Source organism: Labrus mixtus, chromosome 23, assembly GCF_963584025.1.
Source record: "Labrus mixtus chromosome 23, fLabMix1.1, whole genome shotgun sequence".
Lineage (NCBI taxonomy): Eukaryota > Metazoa > Chordata > Actinopteri > Labriformes > Labridae > Labrus > Labrus mixtus.
In genome coordinates this window covers 19,306,778-19,331,611 of record NC_083634.1, presented here as the reverse complement: position 1 = coordinate 19,331,611, position 24,834 = coordinate 19,306,778, and the positions used below count along the sequence as shown (strand labels likewise).

Genomic DNA, 24,834 nt, shown 5'->3' with positions numbered 1-24,834 from the left:
TCTTATCAATCGCAGGTGAGACTAAAAGGCGTCCATGAAGGTATTTCTCAAGACGATGTGGTCACTGCTGTGGAGCACTTTGGAAAAACCAAGTTTGTCAACCTCTATCGGTCCAAATCTGAGGTAAGTGTAGAGAACTTGAAAAAGTGTTGATGTGATTTGCTACAAGGACTACATTTGCTCATGTTTTGGCATTTAAAGGAGCAATAAGTAACTCCTCTGACTCCTAGTGTTTAAAAAGGGTACTGCAGTCCATATCGATGTGGGCAGCCCCCTCAATCTATGTATGTGTAGCATGTTCAACAACAGAGTGTAAAGCTGAATTTCCCCTCGTCTTCTTCTTAAATGTGTTTAAATATGTTGAATCAATTGACATCTTGATAAGTTGACGTAATGCAAAGATACCTGCATTTTTTACGTTTGTGTGTGTGTGTGTAGGCAATCGCACGTTTCGAGAAAGAAGAAGATGCTAACAGACTGAAGATCTTGAAGTTCCTCGATGTGAAAGGAGGAAAGGCCACTGTTGTCATAGAAAAGGTATTGGACTCTTTCTGCGTTAAGTACCCGTTGTCTTTGTCTTCTCGAGTGTGGGAATACTTCCAAAAACTCACTGTGATCTAATCATAATGTGTTTACAGGTGGCTGTGACTAAGAAGCAAATAAAGCCTCCTCTAAAGTAAGATATGTTTCTAATGACTTCTTTTGAAGAGCTTGAATCTTGTGTGTTTAAATGTCTTTCCTTTTGGTAACATAGGCACATTTGGCATGTAGACTCAGACAATAGAAACAACATACACCATGACAATATTAAAGGTCACATATCCTCCTCCTCTTCTTCAGTGTAAATAAGTCTCAGAGCTCCCCAAAACATGTGTGTGAAGTGTCTTATTCTAAATCCACTCTGATCCTGTATTTGATCATGTCTATAAACCCCTCTATTTCAGCCCTGCTCAGAACAGGCTGTTTCTGTGTCTGTACCTTTAAATATATAAATGAGCTGTGTCTGACCACGCCCCTCTCTTGAAGGGGATGCAGCTAAGACATTCTCGCTCCATGCCCTATTGTTTACGGTGAGACGGCAGACTCAGAGGGCAGAACAAACACCTAGCTGTGGGAGTGTCACCCACCTGGGGGAGGGGCTACTGCCCTTTGTGATGTCATGAAGGGAAAATCTCCAAACAGCCTGTTTGAGCACACATTTTCTGAAAAGTGGAGCAGGGAAAAGACAGAGAGGATGGACTTTTCTCATCATTGGGGGGTTTGTAGACGGACTAGGGACACATGTTAGAGTTAGAGAAACATGGTGAAGTGGATTTAGCAGAATTTGTGACTTTTAAATACATAAATACTAGAATTCATCAGGTAACAACAGTAAACTGAGAATGTATGTCAAAGAAAGTGGAAACAAGCAGTACAGCGTTCAGTTTTAGGCCGACCATTTTCTCTATCTTGACACACATAACACTAATAATTTGTTCACAGAAAACCTACCGCATCCGGTGTCTCCACAAAGACCGGGACCGGTATGAAGGCTCTTCTACCTACACCCAATATTCCTCCACTTATGTCGCTCTTTCACTCTGGAGCCAATCAAGAGGCAGCAAGAAAACTTGTCAACCAGAAACCCGGAGCTAAAAACGCAGCGAAAGCGTTAAAGACCGTAAACAAGGCAAAAGTCTTGGTATCCATGGCGAAAAATGTCTCAACCAAGATGGTTGCTAAAAATGTCAAAACAGCTAAGCTCCCGGTAAAGGAAGAAGAGAAGACCGACTTGGCCAAGCAAGAAACATCCTCAGGATCCAAGTCCACATCACCAGAAAATCAATCTGACACTGGTGACTCCAAAGAAGAACTGGTGCCTGAAAATGCAGCGACCACTAGCAAAGAAGTCGGGATGAAAGACGCCGTGGAAGTCGACGAGTCTGCAAACAGGACAGTTAGTGAACCAGCAGAAGCCCCACCAATTGGAGAAAGGGTCCCGGTTTCCCAGGCAGAAACTCAAGCTGCGACGGATGTGAGTGTACCCTCAAAATCTGCAGATTCAGAGAATCCGACACATGTAGAGAGTTTGAAGCTCAACCATCCCGAGACCAAGGTTCAAGAATCTTTGGAGGTGCACAAAGAAACAGTCGAGGTAGTTAAAAACGCAAATGTAACAGTTTTCGATCGTAAGGATCAAGGATGCAGAATTTGGTCTCGAGTCTGAGCCTTTGCTTTCTTCCTCGTTGCAGTCTGGTAAAGCGTCACCGCCGACCGTGGTGAAACTGCAGGGGATTGGAAGTTCTCTCTCTCACAGTGACGTGCTCTCTGCCGTGAAGCACTTTGGAAAAACTAAGTCGGTGATACTGGTCCGAGCCAGATTGGAGGTATGTATGTATAGTGATAGTAATGGTGATTTATAGATTTTATTACCATCATGTTTAGACGTCTGTATCCAGGCCCCGTCTACGTTCACAGATATCTTTCTGCGTCGATACTCATACCTGACACTTAAAGGACAAATATGTACAACACCTAGTGGTTAAAATGGGTACTGCAGTCTAAATTCTAAACATCATAGAGAGCTGTCTCCCCCCCCGCCCCTCCTCTCTAGAGTCGATGCTCACACAGGTCACCATGTGGTGGACTCTGAAGCTTCAGTGTTTATCCAGCTCTGCATGGGTCTGTAAACCTTTCTGTGTTCTAACCTCTCTCCATTTTTCAAAAGCATCTCCAATATTGATCCTAGTTTGAGCACGTTTCTGCTCGTGGAGCTTATTAGAAACATGCAGAGGCTTTTTAGGTCGGGTACAATCACTTCTATCTGCACCACTTCTCTTGCCCGCTTCCATCGCTGCAACACCTGTTGACCTGATAACTGCTCTCATATCTGGCAAACCGAGGGGCGTCCAAAACGGCCGTATGGGGGTGCCGCCTACATCTCTGGTCATAAGACAAACAAACCATTTGGCACAACAATCTGAACTCATTTTATCATTTAAAGCCACATTATCATCAGTCCACAAGCAGTACCTGTTGATTTGATTTAAATTAACAAAGGTTAAAATTGATAGTGAGTAGATGGTGTTGGTGATTGTTGTAACACAAAGTTATGTTTGTTCACACGTAGGCTGTTGTGATTTTCGAGAAAGAGGAAGACGCTAGGAAACTGAAGAGCGTGAGAAGCCTCAATGTGAACGGAACCGAAATCACCGTCATCACTGAAAAGGTTTGACTCTTCCATTTTCATCTCTGGTCCCTTGAAATGTTACCTTTTGATTTATTTTCACTAGATTTGATCACACTAATCTACTTTTTTTTTTTCCGCAGGACACCGTTTCTAAGGAGGAAAAGCCTCTTCCGCTAAGGTCAGAAATGTTTCTCAAAGGTCACTTTTTGACAGATGAATCTCTCTATTCTCTCCTGCCTGACTCGTCTTTTTTTTTTATTAACAGACCACCTGTCTCTTGCGGTGCATCCAGTCCTGCATCCAGCAGTGCAAAGGTTCTTCTCCCTTCACCTTCCACGCCTAAAGCAGGGTTAGAAAAGGCCTCAGCTCAGCAGAAACCCAAACCTCCAGAGGACCAGCTGCCTGCAGGAGAAGCTGCGACAAAAGAACATGTCGAAGCAACAGCTGCAAAAGATGCAAGGAAACCTACCGATTCAACAGCTGATATTCAGGCTGATGGAGAAAATTCAAAGCCTCAAGAACCCTTGGCGGTGTCAGAGGACACGGCCCAGGCTGCTGTAAAAGTCGTTGAACATACGGCTCGAGCAAAAGTTGACGGAGCCGATGACGCAGGTGAACCAATGGAGCTCGGAGGATCAGGAGTTAAATTTGAAGGAAATTCAGAGCCAGGATCCTCGGCACAAGGGCCAGAGACCATGACCGAAGTTTCACAAGTGCAACAGCAGGCTACAGGATGTAAGAACGACGCTGCTGCTGTGGAGGCGGTGATGCCAGATGGAGGGACCGAGACACAAACAACACAGGAAGGTATGTCTGAGACCGCTCTTAAGGCCCTGACGCACCAACAAGCTTGTCGGCCTTCGGTCCTAGTTCGACCGTCGAGGTTTCTTTTTGGTGTCAGTCAGCATCCAATAAACGATGATGCCCTTCAAAAATACTGACGTCCATCTTTATCTTATAAAGGTCCTCTGACTGCAGGTGGGTCACAAATGGATTCAACGTCAACCAACGAGGCCTCCAAAGCAGTCTGCCAGGTCCCGTCTGTCTCGACTGAGGTATCCAAACAGCTGTCGGCAGCAGTCGCCGGACTGACTATCGGCGAGATGCTAGAGAAACACTTGTTTCCAAAAGACATCAGTAAGAAATTAAAAGAAAGACTTTGACGGTCATTGATCTAATATTCCAATTTTCTCACATTTATAATTTCACATTTTTTCCTCTCTTTTTACAGCCGCCTGGCAGCCGTACTGCCTCTCACAAACAGTAAGTCTTTATACATCACTTATGAAGTATTGTAGTATTTATAAATGTGGTTATTCTGAAGATATAAGTTAAACCAGGGGAGAGCAGGTTGTTTCTTTCAGTTGAAAACTAGACCTGCCTTCACTCTTCACTCAGATGATACAAACACAAGCAACAGAAAGTACTTCTGTAAGTCTGTAATTCATTCATAAACAGAAAATGTAGTAGGGCTCGACCGATATGACTTTTTGGGGCCGATATCGGGAAGAAAAATATCCGATACCGATATATCCGCCGATATCTTTCTCAGATCTATGTTCAATCTCTAGAGATAGATACTGTAGATATAGATATACACATTTATTTGTTGGATCGCTCAAATGCAGTTATCAAACACTTGTGGAAAAGATTTATAATGAAGTCAAGATGGCCACTCAACCAGGAAGTAACTGAGCATGTAGGAGCATCACCGCTTGACACCCTGGAGAGTGATGATGCTTGTTGTGTGTTTAGAAGTTTATTGAGCAGGGACAAATACATTGTACATTGTTTCATATAAAATATAAAATAGATGCCATGCATACAGGTTTCTAGTCAAGACTAATTTGCAACCCCTGTCCCTGGTTAGGCCTTTACTAAAAGTTACACACAAATAAGAATAAAGAACACGTCAAATACAGGAGACATAAGGACAAAAACAAGGACAACGATTATGTGTGTGTACGGGTCAATGTTCACAGGGTTTATTCAGTTTCAGCCATTGTTTTACTTGTGTTAAAAACCTTGAGCACTGTCAATGTTTTAATTTCTGATGGTAATGTATTCCACTGTTTGGTGCCTGTTACTGCAAAGGATGATTGACCGAATGTGATTTTGCGTTTCGCTATTCTACAATTTCCGCTCGTTGCACCCTTAGTTCTAATTCTACTGTTCTGTTTGTTTATCAATTGGCAGAGTATTTCTGGAGCAAGGTTGTTCACACACTTGAAAATAAAAAAAAGTTTACAAAGCTGTCAAAACCCAGTAAATTGTGTTTCTTGACAATTTGGCAATGATGCCATCTAGCAGGTTTCTGATCCATTATATAATGATTTTATTGGTGTCATTGTTGTTTGGTTGGCTTGACCCCAAACGGTTATACAATATGACAAATGGGAAAATATCATGGCATGCATAAATTGTTGTGCTGCCTTAAGAGGTATATATTGTCTTATTAGGCGAAAGCAATTTAAGTTGGTCTTGACAGTTTTGCACAGCTTCTTAACATGTCTATTAAATTTAAGCTGAGAATCTAAAATAACTCCTAAAAATTTGAACTCATCTACTTGATCTATCTCTATCTCATCAGTCTTTACTCCGGAATTTTTGTTGGCTTTTCTTTTAATTGAAAAGCACATTGACACTGTCTTTTTATAATTTAAAGTCAAATGATTGTTTCTGAGCCACTGGGATACACCAGACATCTCTTCTGATAGAGTTTTGGCTGCCACCTGAGGAGTTTTTGCAGACGCAAATACCACGGTGTCGTCCGCATACATTTGGCATCTGGCTCTTTTACAACTGTCTGGTAAATCATTAATATATAAGTTGAAAAGGGTCTAATATAGAACCTTGTGGAATTCTCATTGAACAAGTCTGGACAGTTGACAGGGTAGAATTGGATCTAACCCACTGTAATATATTGAAGCTCAAATGAAATGTTATTTGACTGGTCGATAAAATAAGCCGATACCGATAGTCACTGGATAAGCAACTATCGGCCGATATAATCTGATAAATCAGTCGGGCTCTAGTTAACAGGGTGTCTGCAAAACTTTAGTGTGTTGTTTCTCTCTCTCTCTCTCTCTCTTTATTGATTTGTCTTCTTTCCCCTTTTTTTCATGGAAAGCTCCCTTATGGATACAAACAGTTGCTCGTAAGTGGACTGCCGATGTACTACCCTGGTTTCTACACAGAGACGGATGTTGCCAATCTGCTCCTTCCACTCGGGTTTCAAAATAAAGAAGACAAACTCTTCGTCATTCCTCAGGCGCGCATGGTAGGCATCCGGTTACATCCTGTATCAGTTTGGTTCAGAGTCCTGTGTGTCTGAGTGAATAAGAGTCGTCCTCATGTTTGTGTCCTTTCAGGCCTTTGTCACGATGCCAGCAGTGGAAAATGTTTTACACTTAACGAGAACCGCTGCGCAGAGTGGCGTTTTCTTCAGAGGGACCAGACTCGTATTTGAAGTCATCAACATACGCTACCCACTGACAGCGGTGAGCACAGACCTTCATGCAACCCATATATCCAAGACACCACGTGCTGTACATATAAAACTAATGAAGGAGATGATTGGTTGAAGGAAACTTCAGTGAACTGTTTTAAAAATGTGTTTTTCCCCTCTCTGATTGTTTTAGGCTCAATTTTATACATATTTGAAGAAGGTGCTGAAATGTGTAAGTAATCAACACACACACACACACACACACACACACACACACACACACACATTCTATATCTTCGTCCTCTCAATGGCCAGCAGCTGTGTGTAAGCTGTGATTTGAGTAGACCACTTGCTACTTGTCACAGTTCGTATGCAGTGTGTTTGTGTGTGAGTGTCTCTCCTCATGTTGACTTCTCCATTTGCATGTCCACTTCCTGTTCTCGGTGCAGTCTGTGAGCGATGAGGCGGAGAGAACCGTTCTCATCTGGAACATTTCACAGAGCGGGATCAGACACCTCAGAGAAGCTCTGAAAGAGTTTGGTCCTGTCACAAACTTCATGCCCCTCCTCAACAAGGTACACACACACACAGACACACACACACACACACACACACACTGACACACACACACACACACACTGACACACACACACACACACACTGACACACACACACACACACACACAGACACACACACACACACACACACACACACACACACACACACACACACACACACTGACACACACACACACACACACACACACACACACACACACAGCAGCCAATGAATTGACCTTCTGAGTGTAACCCGTCACCTCGGTGTGTTTTTGTGTTTTCCAGCTCTTTGTAGAGTTTGAGTTTGTTGAAGACGCTGATCGGTTTGGAGGTTGGTACAGTGAAGTGAAACAAACCGCCGGTTCTAAAGTCGTCAGACTGAAAGGACCGAACGTCAACTCTCAGTCGCTACGTAAGTCTCTCTGTGTGTGTCAGAGAGTTAAAGGTTGAGGGGGAATATAGGGATGAGCCGTGCAAAAACTGATACGCATCCTAATAAGATTTGATCTCCTGAAGGTCCTGTGCCTGCAGTGACGACACAAGCCGATGCCTCCAAGACCGATGGAAAAGTCTCTGCTGGGACTGAGAAACCTGGAACATCAGAAGCGGCGCTGTCTGCAGTAGAAGCTGAATCAAAGGAAGGCGTCGCAGAGGTCGCGACCGTGCCCTCCAAATCTGAAGCTTCAGGAAAACAGCCTGACCTCGGTGACTCAGAAGTCAAACCTGAAGCATCTGGAGCTGGAGCAGGGCGGCAAGAAAAATCTGCTGAAATAACCGATTCAGAAACAGAATCGGCGACTCAGAAATGCCAAATTCCTGCAGAAGAGCTCGCGGCAACGGAAGCTGACACCGGTATCGAAGGACCGGGAGTCCTGCTGAAGGACTCTGAAGGAGTGGGTTTGGCTTCCCAAGCAGAAACGGTCTCAACGACGCAGGAACCCAACACTCAAGCGGACAAGCTCGGCGCAAATGCAGCAGCTTCTGAACATGTGAGTCGATCGGATGATGCAAATGAACCGATGGAGGTCGGGGAACCGGGACGTACGGGACAGACAGGAACGTCTTCATCGCAGGAGACCGGGACAGGAACTTCAGAAGAGCACCAGCAGGTGGCAGAAGAAGCTGCAGTGGAGGCTGAGACAGGAACAACTCACACAGGTATGTATGCAAACCTTTTTCTTTACACTGAGAAACTTTCAGGGCACCGTTTGGAGATTTCACCCCCTTATGACATCACAAAGGGCAGTAACTCCTCCCACAGCTGGGTGTCTGAATCTGCCCTCTCACCGCTAACAATTCAAACCGAATGATCTTGTTTTGTCTAAACCGCGCAGTGTGTTCTGTGAAGCTATAAATACCCAAGCATATTGTGGCTACGCTGAGCTTTCCTGCCGACATTTATTGACTCATTTATTCAGCGTTGATAACAGACATTTAATACGACCCTTTGACTGCAGAGATGACACAAATGGATTCAACATCGACCAAAGAGGCCTCCGGAGCATCCGCGCCACCTCTCGGCAAGGACTCAGTGGCCGCCTCGTCTGTGAAAACCAAAGCGGCGGCGGCGGCGGCTGCAGCATCCAGGTCGTCGTCCTCTGCGGTCATCTGGCCGACTATCGGGGAGATGCTGGACAAGTACCTGTTTCCAAAGAGCATCCGTAAGAAACAAACAAGACTTGATTTGGTCATAGGAGTGATTTTCCTGATCTTGAATTAACACTTTTTATTGTTCTTTGTCTCTCTTACAGATACGTTAATGTTTCCACACGTCACTGCATTAGTAGGTTTCTTCATATCACTTCCAAAATTTACTTCAATGTTTACCCATGAAACTTTTCTGAATACAAAAGTTAAAGCCAGTGGAGAGAAGGTCGTTCTTTTACCCTTCATTTCCACATACTCCCCGCGGTCCTTCATTTCTAGAACGTGAGCAGCTGTACTCACATGAGAACTACGAGATCACGCGGGAGTAAAGACAAAAACGTGCAAACAACATGTCGCTTTGTCTTTCTGAGGATGATTCTTTCATCATTCTGCGCCTGTTTTGACGCTATGTTGATAAAGTGATAGAAAATACGATCTTGAGTCCGTATATTATATTTTATTTTGAAATTGACCGGAACCTCTGTGCACTTCCTGTCTGGGTTGTGATATTCTGTCCAGCTTGCAGCGTGCTCCGTTGAAAATAGACTCGCGGCGTATTTGAAACATTGCAGAGCGTGTAGTGGGAGAAGCCCCTGACTGCAGTGTGCAATTCGGTCAAACGTTTGACTCCGCCCACATGCCAACCGTCTAAAAAAAAAAACACAGAAGAAGACGGAATACCACGCACATCTATGATTAATAGTAGAAGAAATCCAGCTGATGGCAGTAATGTAACTTTTTGGATACCAGCTGCCAATATAATCCAAAGAAGAAGAAAAAAGCGTGCATGCTTTAAAATAAGCAGATTAACGATCAACTAAGAGTATGTAAACTATAGAAGTAAGTTCACGCTGCTGGCACGCTACGCAGACAGACTGAGGCGCCCGCTGTGGAAACACAATCGTTGAGTAGAGAGCATGTGGAAATTGGGATTTAGACAAAACAAAAAAAACTACAACAATGGTGCTAAATCGTCTAAAATCAAAGTGTTCTTGTTGCTGTTTTTCCCCGTTCTAATGCGTTCCTTCTCCCTCCAGTCTTACAACCAGCAGCTGCTCATATGCGGCCTGCCGACGTATCACGACGGCTGCTACACGGAGGACGACGTCGCCGACCTGCTCGTTCCGTTTGGATTCAAAAACAAACAAGAGAAGCTCTACGTCATTCCTCAGACGCGCATGGTAGGCGTCATGGTTACACGTCTGTGCCTGTCTATTTTTAGCTTCGGGAAGTGCAGTTAAAAGTGGTGACTGTTTTCTTCTCTGGTTTCCTTTTTCAGGCCTTTGCCACGATGCCGTCACTGGCCAATGTGTACGAAATACTGAAAGAGTATAAGCAGAAAGGCATTTACTTCTGGGAGAAGAGACTTACTATTCACATCGTACGCCTCCGCTATCAAATGAAACTGGTGAGCACGTCAATCACACTTATTTTAGTGACTTTCCTGTCGAGTAATGAGGTTTAAAAACTGTTTTGAAGGCCTTTAATGAATAAATGTGATTTCTGCTGGAGTGATGGCCGCTCTGAATTTTTGTCTTTTAACCCCGCCTCCTGATGTTTTCTACTTTAGCACCAGTTTTATAGATTTCTGAAGAAGGTGATGAAGTGTGTAAGTAATCCACACACACACTTATCTTATTGTGTCTTAGTTATGCAGTGTCGTTGAGTGTCTGTTTTTTCTTCCTGTTCTCGGTGCAGTCTGTGACCGATGAGGTGGAGAGAACCGTCTTCATCAGGAACATTTCACAGAGGGAAATCAGAGAGCTCAGAGAAGCTCTGAAAGAGTTTGGTGCTGTGAAGAACTTCATGCCCCTCCTCAACAAGGTACACACACACACACACACACACACACACACACACACACACACACACACAGAGACACACACACACACACACAGACACTGACACACACACAGACACGCACACACACACACACACACACACACAGAGAGACACAGAGACACTGACACACACACACACACACACACACACACACAGAGAGACACAGAGACACTGACACACACACACACACACACACACACACACACACACACAGACACTGACACACACACAGACACGCACACACACACACACAGAGAGACACACAGACACTGACACACACACACACACACACACACACAGACACACAGACACACACACACAGAGAGACACAGAGACACTGACACACACACACACACACACACACACACACAGAGACACACACACACACAGAGACACACACACACACACACTGACACACACACTGACACACACACACACACACACACACACACACAGACAGACACACACACACACACACACACACAGACACACACACATGACCATGTGAGTGTAACCCGTCACCTCGGTGTGTTTTTGTGTTTTCCAGCTCTTTGTAGAGTTTGAGTTTGTTGAAGACGCTGATCGGTTTGGAGGTTGGTACAGTGAAGTGAAACAAACCGCCGGTCAGGAAGTCATCAGGCTGAAAACGCAGGGTGAGTGGTGACATCATTTTCCAGGAGTGTAAATGTGATAACAGCTGTACTGACTTAAACGTTGAAGAGAATCCAGTGATGATCTTTACCATTAAACCGATATTCATCCTCTGAAGGTCCTGTGGCTGCCATGACGACACAAACAGGAATAGCCAAGGATGCTAACCTGACTTTCGGGGAGATGTTTGAGAATCACCTGTCGAGAAAAATAATCGGTGAGTAATCTGGGAAAGACACTCCTCGTGTGTGTGTGCAGTAAATGTCTCTTTAACTTTCTTTATTGAGTGTTTGTCTCTTTTCCTTCACAGCCTCCTTCAAGAGTAAAAGCGGGACATCAACAAAAGTAGGTTTTGCGTCAGTGTGCGCTCATAACTCTCTCTGGGTGTGAAGGAATTCTTCTAAACCTTATGACATCACACATTGACCTTATGACATCACACATTGACCTTATGACATCACACTTTGACCTTTGTTACCGTTCCTTTGAGTTGTTTGACCTCACTTTGGGGATCCCTAACCACTTCCTGTTTCTGTGCTTTAACTTCATGTCCTAACCTTCCATCTGCCAGAAGGGCCTTACTGTATTTCAAAATAAAAGCATGGTTGAATTCAAACAGAAAGTAAAGTACTCTCAGCTTAGGAAAGTACTCAAATTCAAAATAAAAGTCTGGCAATACGGCAAAGTCTCTGCTGCATTACCATCATACTTTACGTCTGTGTGACTCAGACATTAAGTTGCTCTGCATGGTATCAAAAAGGTCTAAAAAAAAAAAAAGAAAAAGTCTTACATTTACTGTAACTTAACACACAACTCAGGAACTCCATGAATCCTTCCCCTCTCCTCTCGTGTTTCTTTATTCATCCTTGTTTGTTCCCTCTTTGTATCAACCAGATGCTGATCTCTTGGTTGCCGGCGTACAGCGAGGGCAGCTACACGGAGAACGACCTCATCGAGCTGCTCACTCCATTTGGTTATCAACACAAAGACCACAACATCTATGTTGCTCCTCAGGCTAGCTTGGTACGCACCATTGAAACACTTGATTGTGTGAAAATGGCTCACTTGTTTGTTTATCTGTGGCCACATACGGCTGATTTTACCCACGTGTATAACTGAGAAGTAGCTTGGGACAAAGTGTGTAACTCCATGTTTCTGTTCTCTCAGGCCTTCGTCCTGATGCCGACAGCAGGAGACGTGAGCGACATAATAAGAGCCTCCAGAAGGGATCCCATCATATTCAAAGAATCTGAACTCCGCTTCCATGCTTTAGACAACACCATTTCCATGAGACCGGTGAGCGTTTCAATGACACTGTTTTTTATACCTCATCAATATGTCCAAAACCTCACGAGAAAGAGAACCCACGCATTTCCTATTGTTACATGTCTGGACATGCGTAAATGGGTGAATAACTTTCCCTATAGCTAACGGAAGCTCACCACCCATTAGTTAACTAGTCTACTCTTTTCCTAGAACTATGTGAGGGCTTGCTCCCTACCAGCTGCTAGTCTACTCTTTCCTAGTACTGGAGCTATGTAAAATTACTCCAAAACGTTTCAGAATATTTTTTGAAAAAACTTCAAAAGATATTCAAAATTCAAATACAAAACAGTAAAAGTAAAAATGTAAAAAGTAAAATACAAATTCAAAAGTTTAATCCCGAGCGTGTAGACATTTGAGGTTTTAAAAGATCTCGGAGTCCCAAAACAGGGATTTAAAAGATTGCATTTTTATAGCCAAACTGTCTCTTTTTTCCAAGATTCTGTAAAACCTCAACAATCCAGATTCGCAGAAGCGTGATACATCCACAGGCAGGGGTGGAGCAGCGATTTTAAAAGTGCGGGTGTTCTAATGCTAGTATGTTACCACCCTCTGGCAAATCAACACATTCTGTTTCAGTTAATGTCCAATAACTAATGTTAGCTGACACATCAAACAACAAGACGAAGTTACAAAAGATAATTAGACACTAACTTTATGAACATCCATTGTGAGTAACCCAGTTAGCTCTAAAAACCAGATTCAAAACTGCTCTTTGGGATGCTTTTATTTTGCTTTTCTTATTGCCTTATGCCTCAGTCTCTTTATTTCCGGTCTTCATATAAAATGTGCTTTTATTTTGAAAAACTGCAAAGGGGACTTCTGCTACATCGTAAAGTTACGGGAGTAAATAAATACAGCTAAAAGAACAAACAAGAGGAGAAAATGTTACACTTATGTTGTTTTGTGAGGTGGATTTATCTTAAAAACATCTGTTTGGGTGACTAACTCTCTTTCAGAAGGATGCTACATGTAGCATGTATCCATTTGTTAGCTCTGAGCTCTGACTCAGCCAGTGATGAGTGACAGGAGGATTAAATGAACGTAACTTTACCGTGCTTCAACTGTAACCGAACAGCTACGATTGACTTAATTGTCACTTAATAAATCTTACTTGACCAATAAGTTTTCATCAATGACTCCACTGGTAAAAAGTGTGGGGGATGAAAATACGTTTCAGTGTAAGTGTGGGTGTCGCAACAACCACGGGTGAGACGCGCCTGTCCACAGGTGATACCAAGTTCATATGTGGTTTTAGACCAGGCAGATTCGCGTTATACACCCACGAGTTTGTATGTGGTTTATGCTCAAAGTATGTCACACTTATTCTGACCTCACAGATGCATAGGGGCCGCAGATGTGTGCAGGATTGACAGGATATGTAAAAGCATAGAAAGTAGTTATGACTATATGACATATGAGTTAAATGATAAATTAATTAAATGATAATAAAAGAAAAGAACATATATGGTAAAAACAAATTCAACAATTGCATAACTCTTTCTGATCTTTCAACACTATCATATCAAAAGCAGCATGTCAAATTACTGTTCTGCTGTATTCTAACACTGCCTACTCTGATGTTTGTGTTTTAGTTCTGGTTTTATGAATCCCTGATGACACGGTTAGATTATGTAAGTACAACACACACTCACTCAACATTTCTTAAAGCTACAGTGTGCATTTAAAAAAACAAAATGTATAGGCCTTTGCAAAGCAAATGCGGGATGCGTATTTGACAATGAATTGGCTTGACAGTGTGACTATCTGTATCTAAGTTCTTAACCTTGCCGTAATCAGATTTTCCTCAAATTTGAGGAGGAATGTGAAACTTCTGCTTTTATTCCTACAAACATATTTAATTTTATAAAATCTGGAAACTAGTAACAGAAAAACATTGAGGGAGCACTTCAAAATTAATTTATTGTCATGTTTCATCTGTCTTTGTTTTACTCATGCTTTGGATGTTGACTTCCTGTCGTTGATACAGTGCATGAACGAGGACAGAGATGCAGTCATCTTCATCAGGGACATTTCACCCACAGAGACCAGAGAACTCAGAGAGGCTTTGACTAAAATGGGCTCCATCAGGAACTTCCTGCCTCTCCTCAACAAGGTAGAAACGAACACATACGACTACACAATGATATAGGGGGGAAAATGTGTTGTTCTGCCGCTCATGTGTGTATGTGTGTGTGTGTGTTTTAGGTATTTGTAGTGTTCCAGACCGCCTGCAATGCTGATTGGCTCGGAGTTTGGTACAGTCTTCTGAGACAATCCCCAGGCTACAGAATCCAGAGGCTCAAAATACCACTCAGCACCAGTTCACCACCTTGTAAGTTTTAAAAAAAATTAGTTCCACTTTTTTTCCCATCGATGTCACTCCCCGCTCACCGACCAATCAAAACCAAAGTGGGGTTGACTTGTGGTATCAACTTTGTTGACAATGATGGGGAGAAACTTATCCGGCTCGTCTTTTTGAGGGTCCAATTTCCCGGTACAGAAGTGCTCCCCATGCCAGGACATGATTCCTTTACACTGTTCCCAAGTTTACGTGACGATAAAATAAAGCAAATATTAAGCATACAGAGCAGACTTAAGGATTAGTAAAGAGGGAAGAGGACGCGTCGTGGCTTAGTTACAGTAAGCACCGGTGAGAAGCGCTCTGAAATTGAAGTTGTGAGTGCTGCCAGAGCAAAAAAAAGCTGTTAATGGAAAGGCCCGGTTAGAAAAGGAGTACCCCAGGGTTCTTTCCTGGTGCCACTTCTATTTGCAATGTACTTAAACAATGTGTCCAGAAAGTTTGAAATTTGCGATATGGTTCCTTATGCTGATGATGAAACGTTTGTTTCTTCTACACTCACACAAAGCTCTGTTGCAGTCAGAGGTTGCTTTTAACTCTATCCAACAATTAATGCTGAACCTCAGAAAGACAAAATACAGCATATTCTATTTCTATTCTATTTGTTTGGCGAGGGGCAGAGAGACCTCCCATGATTTCCTGCCAGCCTCGACGCCATCTTTTTGTTGTTGTTTTGATTGAGACCCCCCTGGCAGTGACAAAACATTCATCAACATTTTGTCTCTCCGCCAATGAATTAAAATTATGCTTTTTTTTCAATCTGTGCAGCTCCAATGGTTCCTAAGGACTGTCTGCTGGACAGCAAGGATCTAATTGATGGCATAACCGTCCCGTCAGCAAAAATTGCCATTCCACAGTTCAGCCCTTCACCATTTTGGATCAGTTTGAGAAACAGTCCCTTTGTGTTCCCAACCATTTCTCCTTGGTTCATCATACCAGGTAAGTGAGAGTTTTTTTTTCTTTCTTTATCATCCTGCCATGTTCACTAAGATGACTAATTGTGTCTTTGTTCACTTTTACCTCCTAGAGTACCAAACTGTCAAGGGCTTGTTTGACATTGAGGTAAGCTGGATTATTACCGTAACAATCTTTTTTGTTTTTACCTCTGCTGATGACACGGCTAAGAAATCATCAAGTCTATCAAATAAAACCTAAACTCACCTATCAGCTCTACTTTTCCTAATCCTACAAATCATTCCAGTCCGAATCGTCTGTGTGTAAATGTACCGTAGTAAACCAATTTTAAGTGCAATCAACCGCAACGCATGAATCAACACTGGGCTTTTCATTTGGTTAATCCAGAAGGCCAGCCGTCGAGGTTCGATGTGCCCCACAATCATGTTGACCGGTTTGCCGGAAGGAAACTACAAACATGAGGATGTGGCGAGGCTGGTGTGGCCATATTTCCCCAAACAGACCCTTCACTCCCTGTACTACAACGTGACAGTCCTACCGCTGCAGAGGAGGGTGAGGAGTAGATTTAAGTAAACTGCACAATTATTACTGGAATCCCAATTTCACAAGTCATTTGAACGTCATCTCTTTTCCCATCTTCACCTCCAGGCGTTTGTGTTCTTCTCTGATTGGACGACATGTTCCGACTTCGTAGCAGCTCACGTCGCTAAGCGCGTTTCACTGAAAGGACGCATCGTCGGCGTCCACTTTGTCTTGCAAAACATGTATCCTGAATCCAGTGAGGTACGGACGCTTGGATTCAATCTCTATCGGAAGGGAACACATGACAACAGATGGACTATTATTGTTTTTTAGAATGGTCAAACTCCAAAATGTTTAGGGATGAAACGAGGGAGGATCTCTAACAATGTGTCGACCTTTTTTTCACAGGAGATGATGTACAGAAGCCTGATGAAGTGGAGCAACGCTGTAAGTCATGAAGCGTTTCCATTCATTCTCTTTGTCCAATGAAATCGGCTGTTTTCCTCAAAAACTCTTTCTTTCCCTTCTCTTCAGGGAGTTCCTGATCCGACGTCTCTGGAGGAGCGTCTGCTGTGTGTGGAGGTCTCTGAGGTGTCTCTGGACATCATCACATTGGTCATAGAGATGGTGGCGTCCATTGCGACCTTTGTCAACTTCCTGCCACTTGCCAACAGGGTAAAACGCAAATCTCCTCATTTACATATTTAAAGATACAGACACAGAAACAACCTGTTCTGAGCAGGGCTGAAATAGAGGGTTTATAGGCATGATCAAATACAGGATCAGAGTGAATTTAGAACAAGAAACTTCACACACATGTTTTGAGGAGCTCTGAGACTAATTTAAACTGAAGAAGAGGAGGAGGAGATGTGACCTTTAAACTAAAGTTTTCACAATAATTGATGAGCAATGATGCTTCTGTTCTTCAGTGTTCTGTAGCTTAACTGAGAATAGATTTCTAAAAAAAAAAGTGTTGCTTGTCTCTCTCCTTTTGTTGCATGTGACTTTTTAGCATCACTCATCCCTTTGTCTTTTTCCTCTCTGTGTGCCATATCCGTCATTCTTCATCAGATATGCATTGAGATGACCGACTCCAGCGGCGTCACCGAGGTGGTGGAGAAATACAAGGATCCCTCCCCCAACTCTTTCACAGCGGACCCTGCTTGGTATGCACGTCTGTTTCATAGTTAGGGGTCGAATTGGTTTTCTTATAAAAACTCGTCTTTATGAAAGCAAGTTACCTGAGCATGTGCTGATGTATGATTCAGTTATTTAACCTCCCATCTTTACCCTAAACCGAGCAAATCTCCCTTTTTCTCTCCACAGGAGTAGAGTGAAAAACTTTGAATCGTAAGTAAATCATTTTTTCATTGATTCTTGTCACCTTAAAGGCTTTATATGTGATTTTTTGATCCAGCAGATGTCACCTTTGAGCACCAGCATGAATTCAAAACAACTCACGCTGCATTGTTGTGTTAGCATGCTAATGCTAGCGATCTTTATTATGCTCGTATCTTCACACTGCATGTAAATTTACCTGAAATGAGCGTGATCTAGAAACACAGTTAAGCAGTGAGTACAGTATGTTATTCTTCTTTTCTCTAGTCCCTCAATTAAACAACTTTTATACACGAGGGGAGGAGTCAGCCGGCCGTCCGGGCGATGTAAACAAACTGAAGATAGGACTCTGAAAACTCGGAAAGCATCACAGACAGTGGGACTCACAGAGTTATTTTCAGAGGATATACTTGATTTCTACATTTAAGTGTGAAAAATCGCATATAAAGCCTTTAAGATAGAAAGGTTTTTGTATTTACCAAAGCATGACAATGACGTTCGTAGCCAGGAGGCGACAACATCTGGTGCTGAAAAATGAAGCCAGTGTGGAAGTGCCAAATCCTGCAGTCGGTCAAGTGCCGACCACAGCTAAAAAAATGTGATTTTTACAGCATAAATTAACATGTTAACAGCCTGGTACAAAAAAGGTCAGATTTATACACCTTATTTCCATAACAGGAACAAAGTATTCATTGTGTGAGAACAATGCAACTAAGCAATCCCTTTGTTCTACATTTCAGTTTGGAGAGCCTCAAACAGCGCCTACAAGATTCTGCTGAGGTTACAATAAACCTTGATAAACCAGGCGCCACCGTTGGCAGAGACGAGTCCCCTGAGATCGACGAGGACATGCTCAAAGCCATCACAGTGACAGTGGGTGAAAACAGACTTGTTCAAAAGAGCAGGTCTCAGAGTGCGGAAAGACAGGTGAGGCCTCTTTTATATGTGATTCTGGTCCTGAATGGTCTGGATTTGTTTGGACCAGAGAAGCTAGTCATTTTATCCAAATAAAGAAGCTTTTTAAATTAGTGCACCTTAGTGATTGGTTCTGTCTTTGTCCAGGGTGAGGATGATTTTACAGACGATTTAGTCTCGTCTGACGCCTACCTTTTCGACGAGGAACAATTCAACGAGGAGGAATTTGTCACCGTCGACGAGGTTTTCGATGACGTCGAAGACTTGAGCCCCGAGCCTCGTCGCTACTCCTCGTCCAAGTACTCGTCCAGAGAGAGAGGAGAGAGGCAGAGCTCTGGGGGGTCGTCTTCCCACCATCGGACCTCGACGAGATCTTCGAGAGACTACAAGAGCTCGGCCTCGGCCTCGTCGTCCAGGTCGAATAAAGGCTCGAGATCTGACCCGAAACACTCATCTAAACCCACCAAATCCAGCACCAAAACCTCGTCGTCTGCCAGCGCCAGTAAGGCCTCCTCCCTCCCTCCTCCAGTGTGGACTGAATCTCCTTCCTCACTTGATAAGAAAACACAACCGAGCAGTACAAAATCACCACTCAAATCATCAAGCACCAAAAGAGAAAAGATCGAGGCCTCAGTGGAACCGGTTAGGGAGGGAGCTAAAGACACTGAGAGTGCAGTGGCAAAGTCTGACCACAGGGTGTCAGCAGAAGGCGCTGCTGCAAAATATGTCGAGTCAGAGGCAGAAATAGAAATGACAAGAGAGATGCATCCAGCCCAGCAGGAACATGGATCAGATTTGAACCAAGCCCAGCATCTGGAGATTGATTTAGATACAAACAAAACCCAGAAGAAGAGCAAAGAGGATGACACACATACAGAGGAGGTCGGCAATTCATCTGACGGTCAGACAGATGAGCGGATGGAAGAGTGTGGTCAAGATGGAAGCTCTGCACCTCAGCTAACTGGATCTGAAGGAGGCCAGGTCGTGGACAGAGATGAAGGCTTGACGCGTCCTGTGGGGCTCAGTGAAATGGGCGATGAAGGGCCTCTCCAGGCGAGGGACAGTGGAGCAGCGATAAGTCAAGGAGACAGTGGCCCGGTCCAAAGAGACGCTTCCACTTCAAAGCAGGAACCCGAGGAAGGTTCAGGTCCAACAGCGGACCAATCTGATGAAAAACCTGCAGTTAAAGACGAAGAAAGTCTTCAAGACCATCCTCAAGAGAGAGACGACAAACCCAATCTCAGAGATCCCGATACCGATGGAACTGATCAAGAGGCCTTTGAAATATTGGATTCCATTGACGATCAGACCGACATGGAAGAAAAACAGATACCCAAAGATGACGATGGACCCGCAGAGGATGGGGAAGAAGCATACGAGGTCATCGATTCTGTGGGAGATCCGCCGACGACGACAGAGTCCGAGTCCGAACAGAAGCAACAAAGACCCAGGAGGGGGAGGACCGCGTCGAGAAAAGATGATAGACCTTCACGGCGGAGCGGCCCGACAAGCAAAGCAGCGGAGGAATCTCCCAAGAGACAAGACAGGACGGTTAAAGCACCCGAGACCAGGACAAAGATGGACAAAAAAGCGGGCACCGAGGAGACGCTATTTGAAATAGTAGATTCCGTTGAAGAGGGAGACGCCGCATCCAGAGAAAGCTCGGGTAGAAGAAGAAGTACGAGAGGGAAACCCGAAGAGGTCACATATGAGATTTTAGACTCAGTGGAGAACGAACCGGTCGCTGAAGAACCCACAATCACAACAAGGAGATCGACCAGGGGAAAGAGGGGAAGAACAGCTGAGGACGCTTCGACGGGGAAAACGAAAGAAGAGGACGCGCCGACGGGAAGGAGGCAAACCGCTCCCAGGGAGAATACGGCAAAGAAAGACGAGAAAGCTCCTCCAAAAGAGAGCGAGAGAGTCGGCGCCGAAGGAGATCCAAGAGAGGAGGTCGCCACCTATGAAGTACTGGACTCTGTGGAGGACGAGGTTCTGAATGATCAGCCGGTTACAAGAGGGAAAGGAAAAAGGGGACGACCAAAGAGGCAGGTTAAAGCTGCTTTAAAGAAAGACGGCGCAACTTCAGAGAAGGTGGCCAAAGAAGAAGAGGCGACGTATCGGATTCTGGATTCTGTGGAGGATGAGTCGGTTGACGATCAGCCACCGTCAGACCAGTCTGGGAATAAAAGTAAAGAGAGTGTTTCTAAAAACGCCACCCAGCAAGATCAGGATAGAACATCTCTTGAGGGATCGACCAAAAAGGAGGCGGAGGAGGAAGAAGAACCGTTGTTCCAGATCGTGGATTCTCTGGAGGACGATCAAGTTCAGGAAGAAATGGCGCCCACCGAGGTGTGCGATGGAGCTAAGACAGGAGAGGAATCTCGTCGAGAAGAAGGTGAAAAAGACGAGGCACAAACCTGCTGCGCCACAGTTTTGGAAGCATCTGAAGAATTGGTCGAGAAGGAGGAAAGTCTCCTTCAGAGAGTCGATGAGTTAGAGGAGGGCAATGAAGGGTCTGATACCGGTGATGCCGCGGCGCTTGAAAGGGAGAAATCCCCAGAGAAAGAACAGACGCCGAGCACCCTGGTCAGCCTGGACGAAGTCAGCGACGAGGAGGAGGATTACCCCGACGACAGAGAAGAGGAGGAAGAACTGAGGAGGCGTCAAGCCGTCGCAAAAGAGAAGCGGTTTCCCAAGGAGCAGGACGCGAGGGGCAGAAGGGAAGCGAGGGAGCGACGGAGCCGGAGCGATGGCAGCAGAGGAGAAGGAGGAGACGATGGACGACGGAGCAGAAGGGGGAAGGAGGATGAGAGGGCGGAGGCGGACGCCCGAGAGATGGTGACTCTGGACGAGGTGGGGGCGGATGAGGCCAAGGATGAAACGGCGCCGGAGAGACGAGTGTCGGACGAGGAGGACGCGCGGGCACTCGTCACTCTGGACGAGTTCGTAGACGAGGAGGCGGAGGAAAAGGCGGAGCCAATCAAAGTGGAGGCCCGCCCCCTCGGCCAGGAGGACGAATCAGTGGATGACCTGAACCAAGAGGTAAAGATGCCAAGTTCAGATCCTTTTATTTGGATGTTGACAAACCCGGAAACACCATTTCTGAAGAACTCCTGGTCTGTTTTTCTTTTCTTTTTTTTTTTAGACGTTGGTGACTCTAGATGAAGCCTGCTGCGACGAAGAGGACAAGCTGCGCGACGAGCAAGCTGAGGAGGCGTTAGGATCTTCAAAACGCAAACACGATGACGACACAGGTAACCGTTATTCTGACGACTTAAAGGGGACCCACACAATGTGAAATAAATCCATCCAGTCCTTTTGTTTGTGGTCTTACAACACAGAGAAAAACGCTCTGTTTCAAATGTGCTCTCCTTGTGATGTCACAGTGGGATTCTACTGTACTCCTAATATCTGTTTAAAAAAAAAAAAAAACTTTTTCAGAGGAAGGTATGAACTTTGTGATCGTAGATGAGGTGAAGGATGAGGAGAAAGAGGAAACGTCCACACCCAGGACAAGAGGCCGACCTAAGAAGAGAACCAGACTGACCCCTGGTAACACACACACACACACACACACACACACACACACACACACACCTACAGTCTGATCTCAATAACTCAATAAAAAGTGACACTTTTAGCATCTTTTAGCATCGTCCTCCAATGAAAGTGCACTTTTTCATTTCATCTGTTTCCTTCATTTATTGTCTTTTTACAGTAAGAAAATCCACCAGAGGGAAAAATGTGGTTTCACATGAAGAAGAAAAGGAACCCAGCGATGACCTGCCTCCCGCCTCACTTGAAGCCTCCTCATCGATGGACAAAGATGCGTCCAAACTGTCAAATGTTGGCGAGCAGGCAGTCCAGAAGGCAGCAGAGGTGGAAGCTACGACCCAAGCTGACATCGACACGGCCTCTGCTGACCCGGAGCTGCAGCCGGAGGACAAGACGCTGGAGAAATGTGCAGAGATAAGCGAGGAGGAGGAGAGGGAAGAAAAGAGCAGGACGGACATTAAAGGTACTGAAAAAAAAAACTGTGGCCATTGACCCGGGTAGATTTAATTCAGTGATTTGATCTCAGATTTATTCAGCAGGTTTTTCTTGAGCGTTTACACAATGTGTTGACGGTTGTTTCTCTTTTTAGACGCGAGTAAAAAGAGGAGGGACGCGGTCGGACCTGAAGCAAAGAGATCTCGTTCTCAGTCTCCTTCCGTCCCTGCCGACTTCAAACTGCTGGAATTCAAACCCAACAACCCCCTCGGTGAGTCACGATTTAAATCACGTCATGATTTGCATACAAAATGGTGTGAGAATGTTTCCTCGATTTGTTTTCCTACGGCTGAACTTTGACCGTCTCCTCCAACAGGTAAAGAGTTTGTGGTCCCCGGTTATTTTTGTAAGCTGTGCTCGGTTTTCTACAAACACGAGAGCACGGCCAAGGAGCTCCACTGCAGCAGCCAGACGCACTTCAACAACCTGCAGGTACACACACACACACACACACATTTAGAAACATACACAACCCCACCCTGCCTAACAAAGCTTCCCTCTTTTTTTTTAGAAACATTATCGGGAGCTTCAACAGAAAGCAGGAAGTTCAACACCCAAGTCGTCAGGGCTCCTTTCCTGAGTGATTACAAAACCCGTCCACTGACTCCCGGTGGTGGCGTTCCTCCTCCTCCCTTCCACAGTTTCGGTGCCTTGCTTTGCTCTATGGTTGCACACTTTCGTTGCATCAGTTGCGTTCTGGAAAACGCAAGAAGCACAACCTGATGTTCTTTATATGGTGTAAAGAGTTTCGACCGTTTAAAAGGTGCGACATGACCTACATTTTTACATCCACTGATTTTTCTTCAAGTATGAAAGTCACCCGCTTCAACCAAGGGAACAATCTCAACCAGTAAATGAGTTTCCAGTAATGACCCAAAGCCGTCATTTTCTCAGCCCTAGGTGCAGTCAAGGATCAATGTGTAACCCTGACATCTACTGTTTAAAGTGGGTACTGCAGTCAAAATTCAAAACATTAGAGAGAGCTGTCTTCCCCCTGTTCCTCCTCACTACAGTCAATGGTTGCCATATCATGGACTCTGTAGCTTCAGTGTTTAGCCAGCTCTGCATCGGTCATGCCATAACAGAACTGTAAGGAGTATAAACGAAAAACGCTTCATAGACGCTTTCCAGCTCTGACCAGAGATGCTCTGTTCCAAATTTGGTGACAATGACCCAAAGTTTGCTGAGAGTAGTCGGGGGAACTTTCAAAATGGCAGAAAGACAAATCTAGAGCCAAAAGCTTATGGCCTAGTTGGACGGATTTTCCTGGACTCAAAATCAAAAAGGCAAAACATTTGAACTCCAGTGTTCAAAAGTACAAGACAAAAAAACACAATGACTTTGTTGTATTTCCACCAAATGGAATCACTCCAAATTTATCACTTTAGTGTTGTGGTACTTCATTTTCGGTCTTGATCTTAAGACCGGCACTTTTTGAAGGTCTCATCTTGGAATCGAAAGCATTTTTACTCAGTCTCAGACCGGGCAGACTGTGGATTTCAAATCAAGACCGGTCACTTCCACCACTGACCGGCTGTTTGTCCACGTCATTACGGTGATTAGAAGGAAAACGCCCCCTTTTTATAAAACAACAAATAACTTAGTTTGATTTTTTTATCCCCCAATTACGGCCGCAACCTTCCCGATGTCACAGTCTAAATTAGTGACACGCCCGCTGCACACCATATGATGATTTCTCTGTGATATTGATGGTCTTGGGTTTTGGATTTGGTCTTGGTCTTGACTCGGTCTCAATCCCTAAATGTCTTGGTCCAGGAGCACTCTGGTCTCGGGTACGTCTTGGTCTCAGTTAGTTTGGTCTTTACTACTCATTTCAGTCTTCATCAATACATTCACAAAATGTAAAATAATAATTTGAAGGAGTGTAAAACACATCTCTGCCATCATGTTGTTACTTTCCATGAAAAGAAGGATGAGCAGGAAGTAAGGGGCGGGGGCAACATGATTACATTTCATAAAGTGAGGGGATTCTGATGCAGCATGTAGCACCTTTTGAAAGAGAAAAAACTGTTACTCTGGAAGTGTAAATGTTTTTAAAGTCTTGTAAATAAAATCCTGAATATAATCGTT

At 44.3% G+C, this 24,834-nt stretch overlaps 1 protein-coding gene across 1 annotated transcript; it reads left to right on the top strand.

Annotated features, from left to right (window-relative positions):
- Nucleotides 1-19: 19 nt before the first annotated feature.
- LOC132958789 (uncharacterized) lies at nt 20-24,834 on the top strand. The gene is made up of 47 exons (XM_061031828.1): nt 20-123; nt 439-537; nt 639-676; nt 1,483-2,134; nt 2,232-2,366; nt 3,110-3,208; nt 3,310-3,347; nt 3,435-3,976; nt 4,133-4,306; nt 4,401-4,432; nt 6,300-6,449; nt 6,541-6,669; nt 6,811-6,849; nt 7,067-7,192; nt 7,461-7,587; nt 7,692-8,333; nt 8,633-8,836; nt 8,927-8,958; nt 9,860-10,003; nt 10,102-10,230; nt 10,393-10,431; nt 10,521-10,646; nt 11,212-11,317; nt 11,434-11,532; nt 11,626-11,660; nt 12,210-12,338; nt 12,483-12,611; nt 14,234-14,272; nt 14,629-14,754; nt 14,847-14,973; nt 15,769-15,939; nt 16,028-16,062; nt 16,303-16,467; nt 16,564-16,698; nt 16,846-16,884; nt 16,972-17,112; nt 17,509-17,603; nt 17,764-17,787; nt 18,516-18,702; nt 18,838-19,690; nt 19,733-21,735; nt 21,839-21,947; nt 22,135-22,245; nt 22,412-22,711; nt 22,838-22,954; nt 23,060-23,175; nt 23,255-24,834. Exons 4-47 carry the CDS (start codon nt 1,526-1,528, stop codon nt 23,321-23,323), a joined length of 8,976 nt encoding a protein of 2,991 aa, XP_060887811.1. The 5' UTR covers nt 20-123; nt 439-537; nt 639-676; nt 1,483-1,525; the 3' UTR covers nt 23,324-24,834.

Bases quoted from the DNA above. Each gene is read 5' to 3' on its own strand.
- LOC132958789 (XM_061031828.1), top strand. From the start codon at position 1,526: ATGAAGGCTCTTCTACCTACACCCAATATTCCTCCACTTATGTCGCTC. The intron at 11,661-12,209 runs GTAGGTTTTGCG...TGTATCAACCAG, and splicing joins AAAGCGGGACATCAACAAAA to ATGCTGATCTCTTGGTTGCC. The intron at 14,755-14,846 runs GTAGAAACGAAC...TGTGTGTTTTAG, and splicing joins TCCTGCCTCTCCTCAACAAG to GTATTTGTAGTGTTCCAGAC.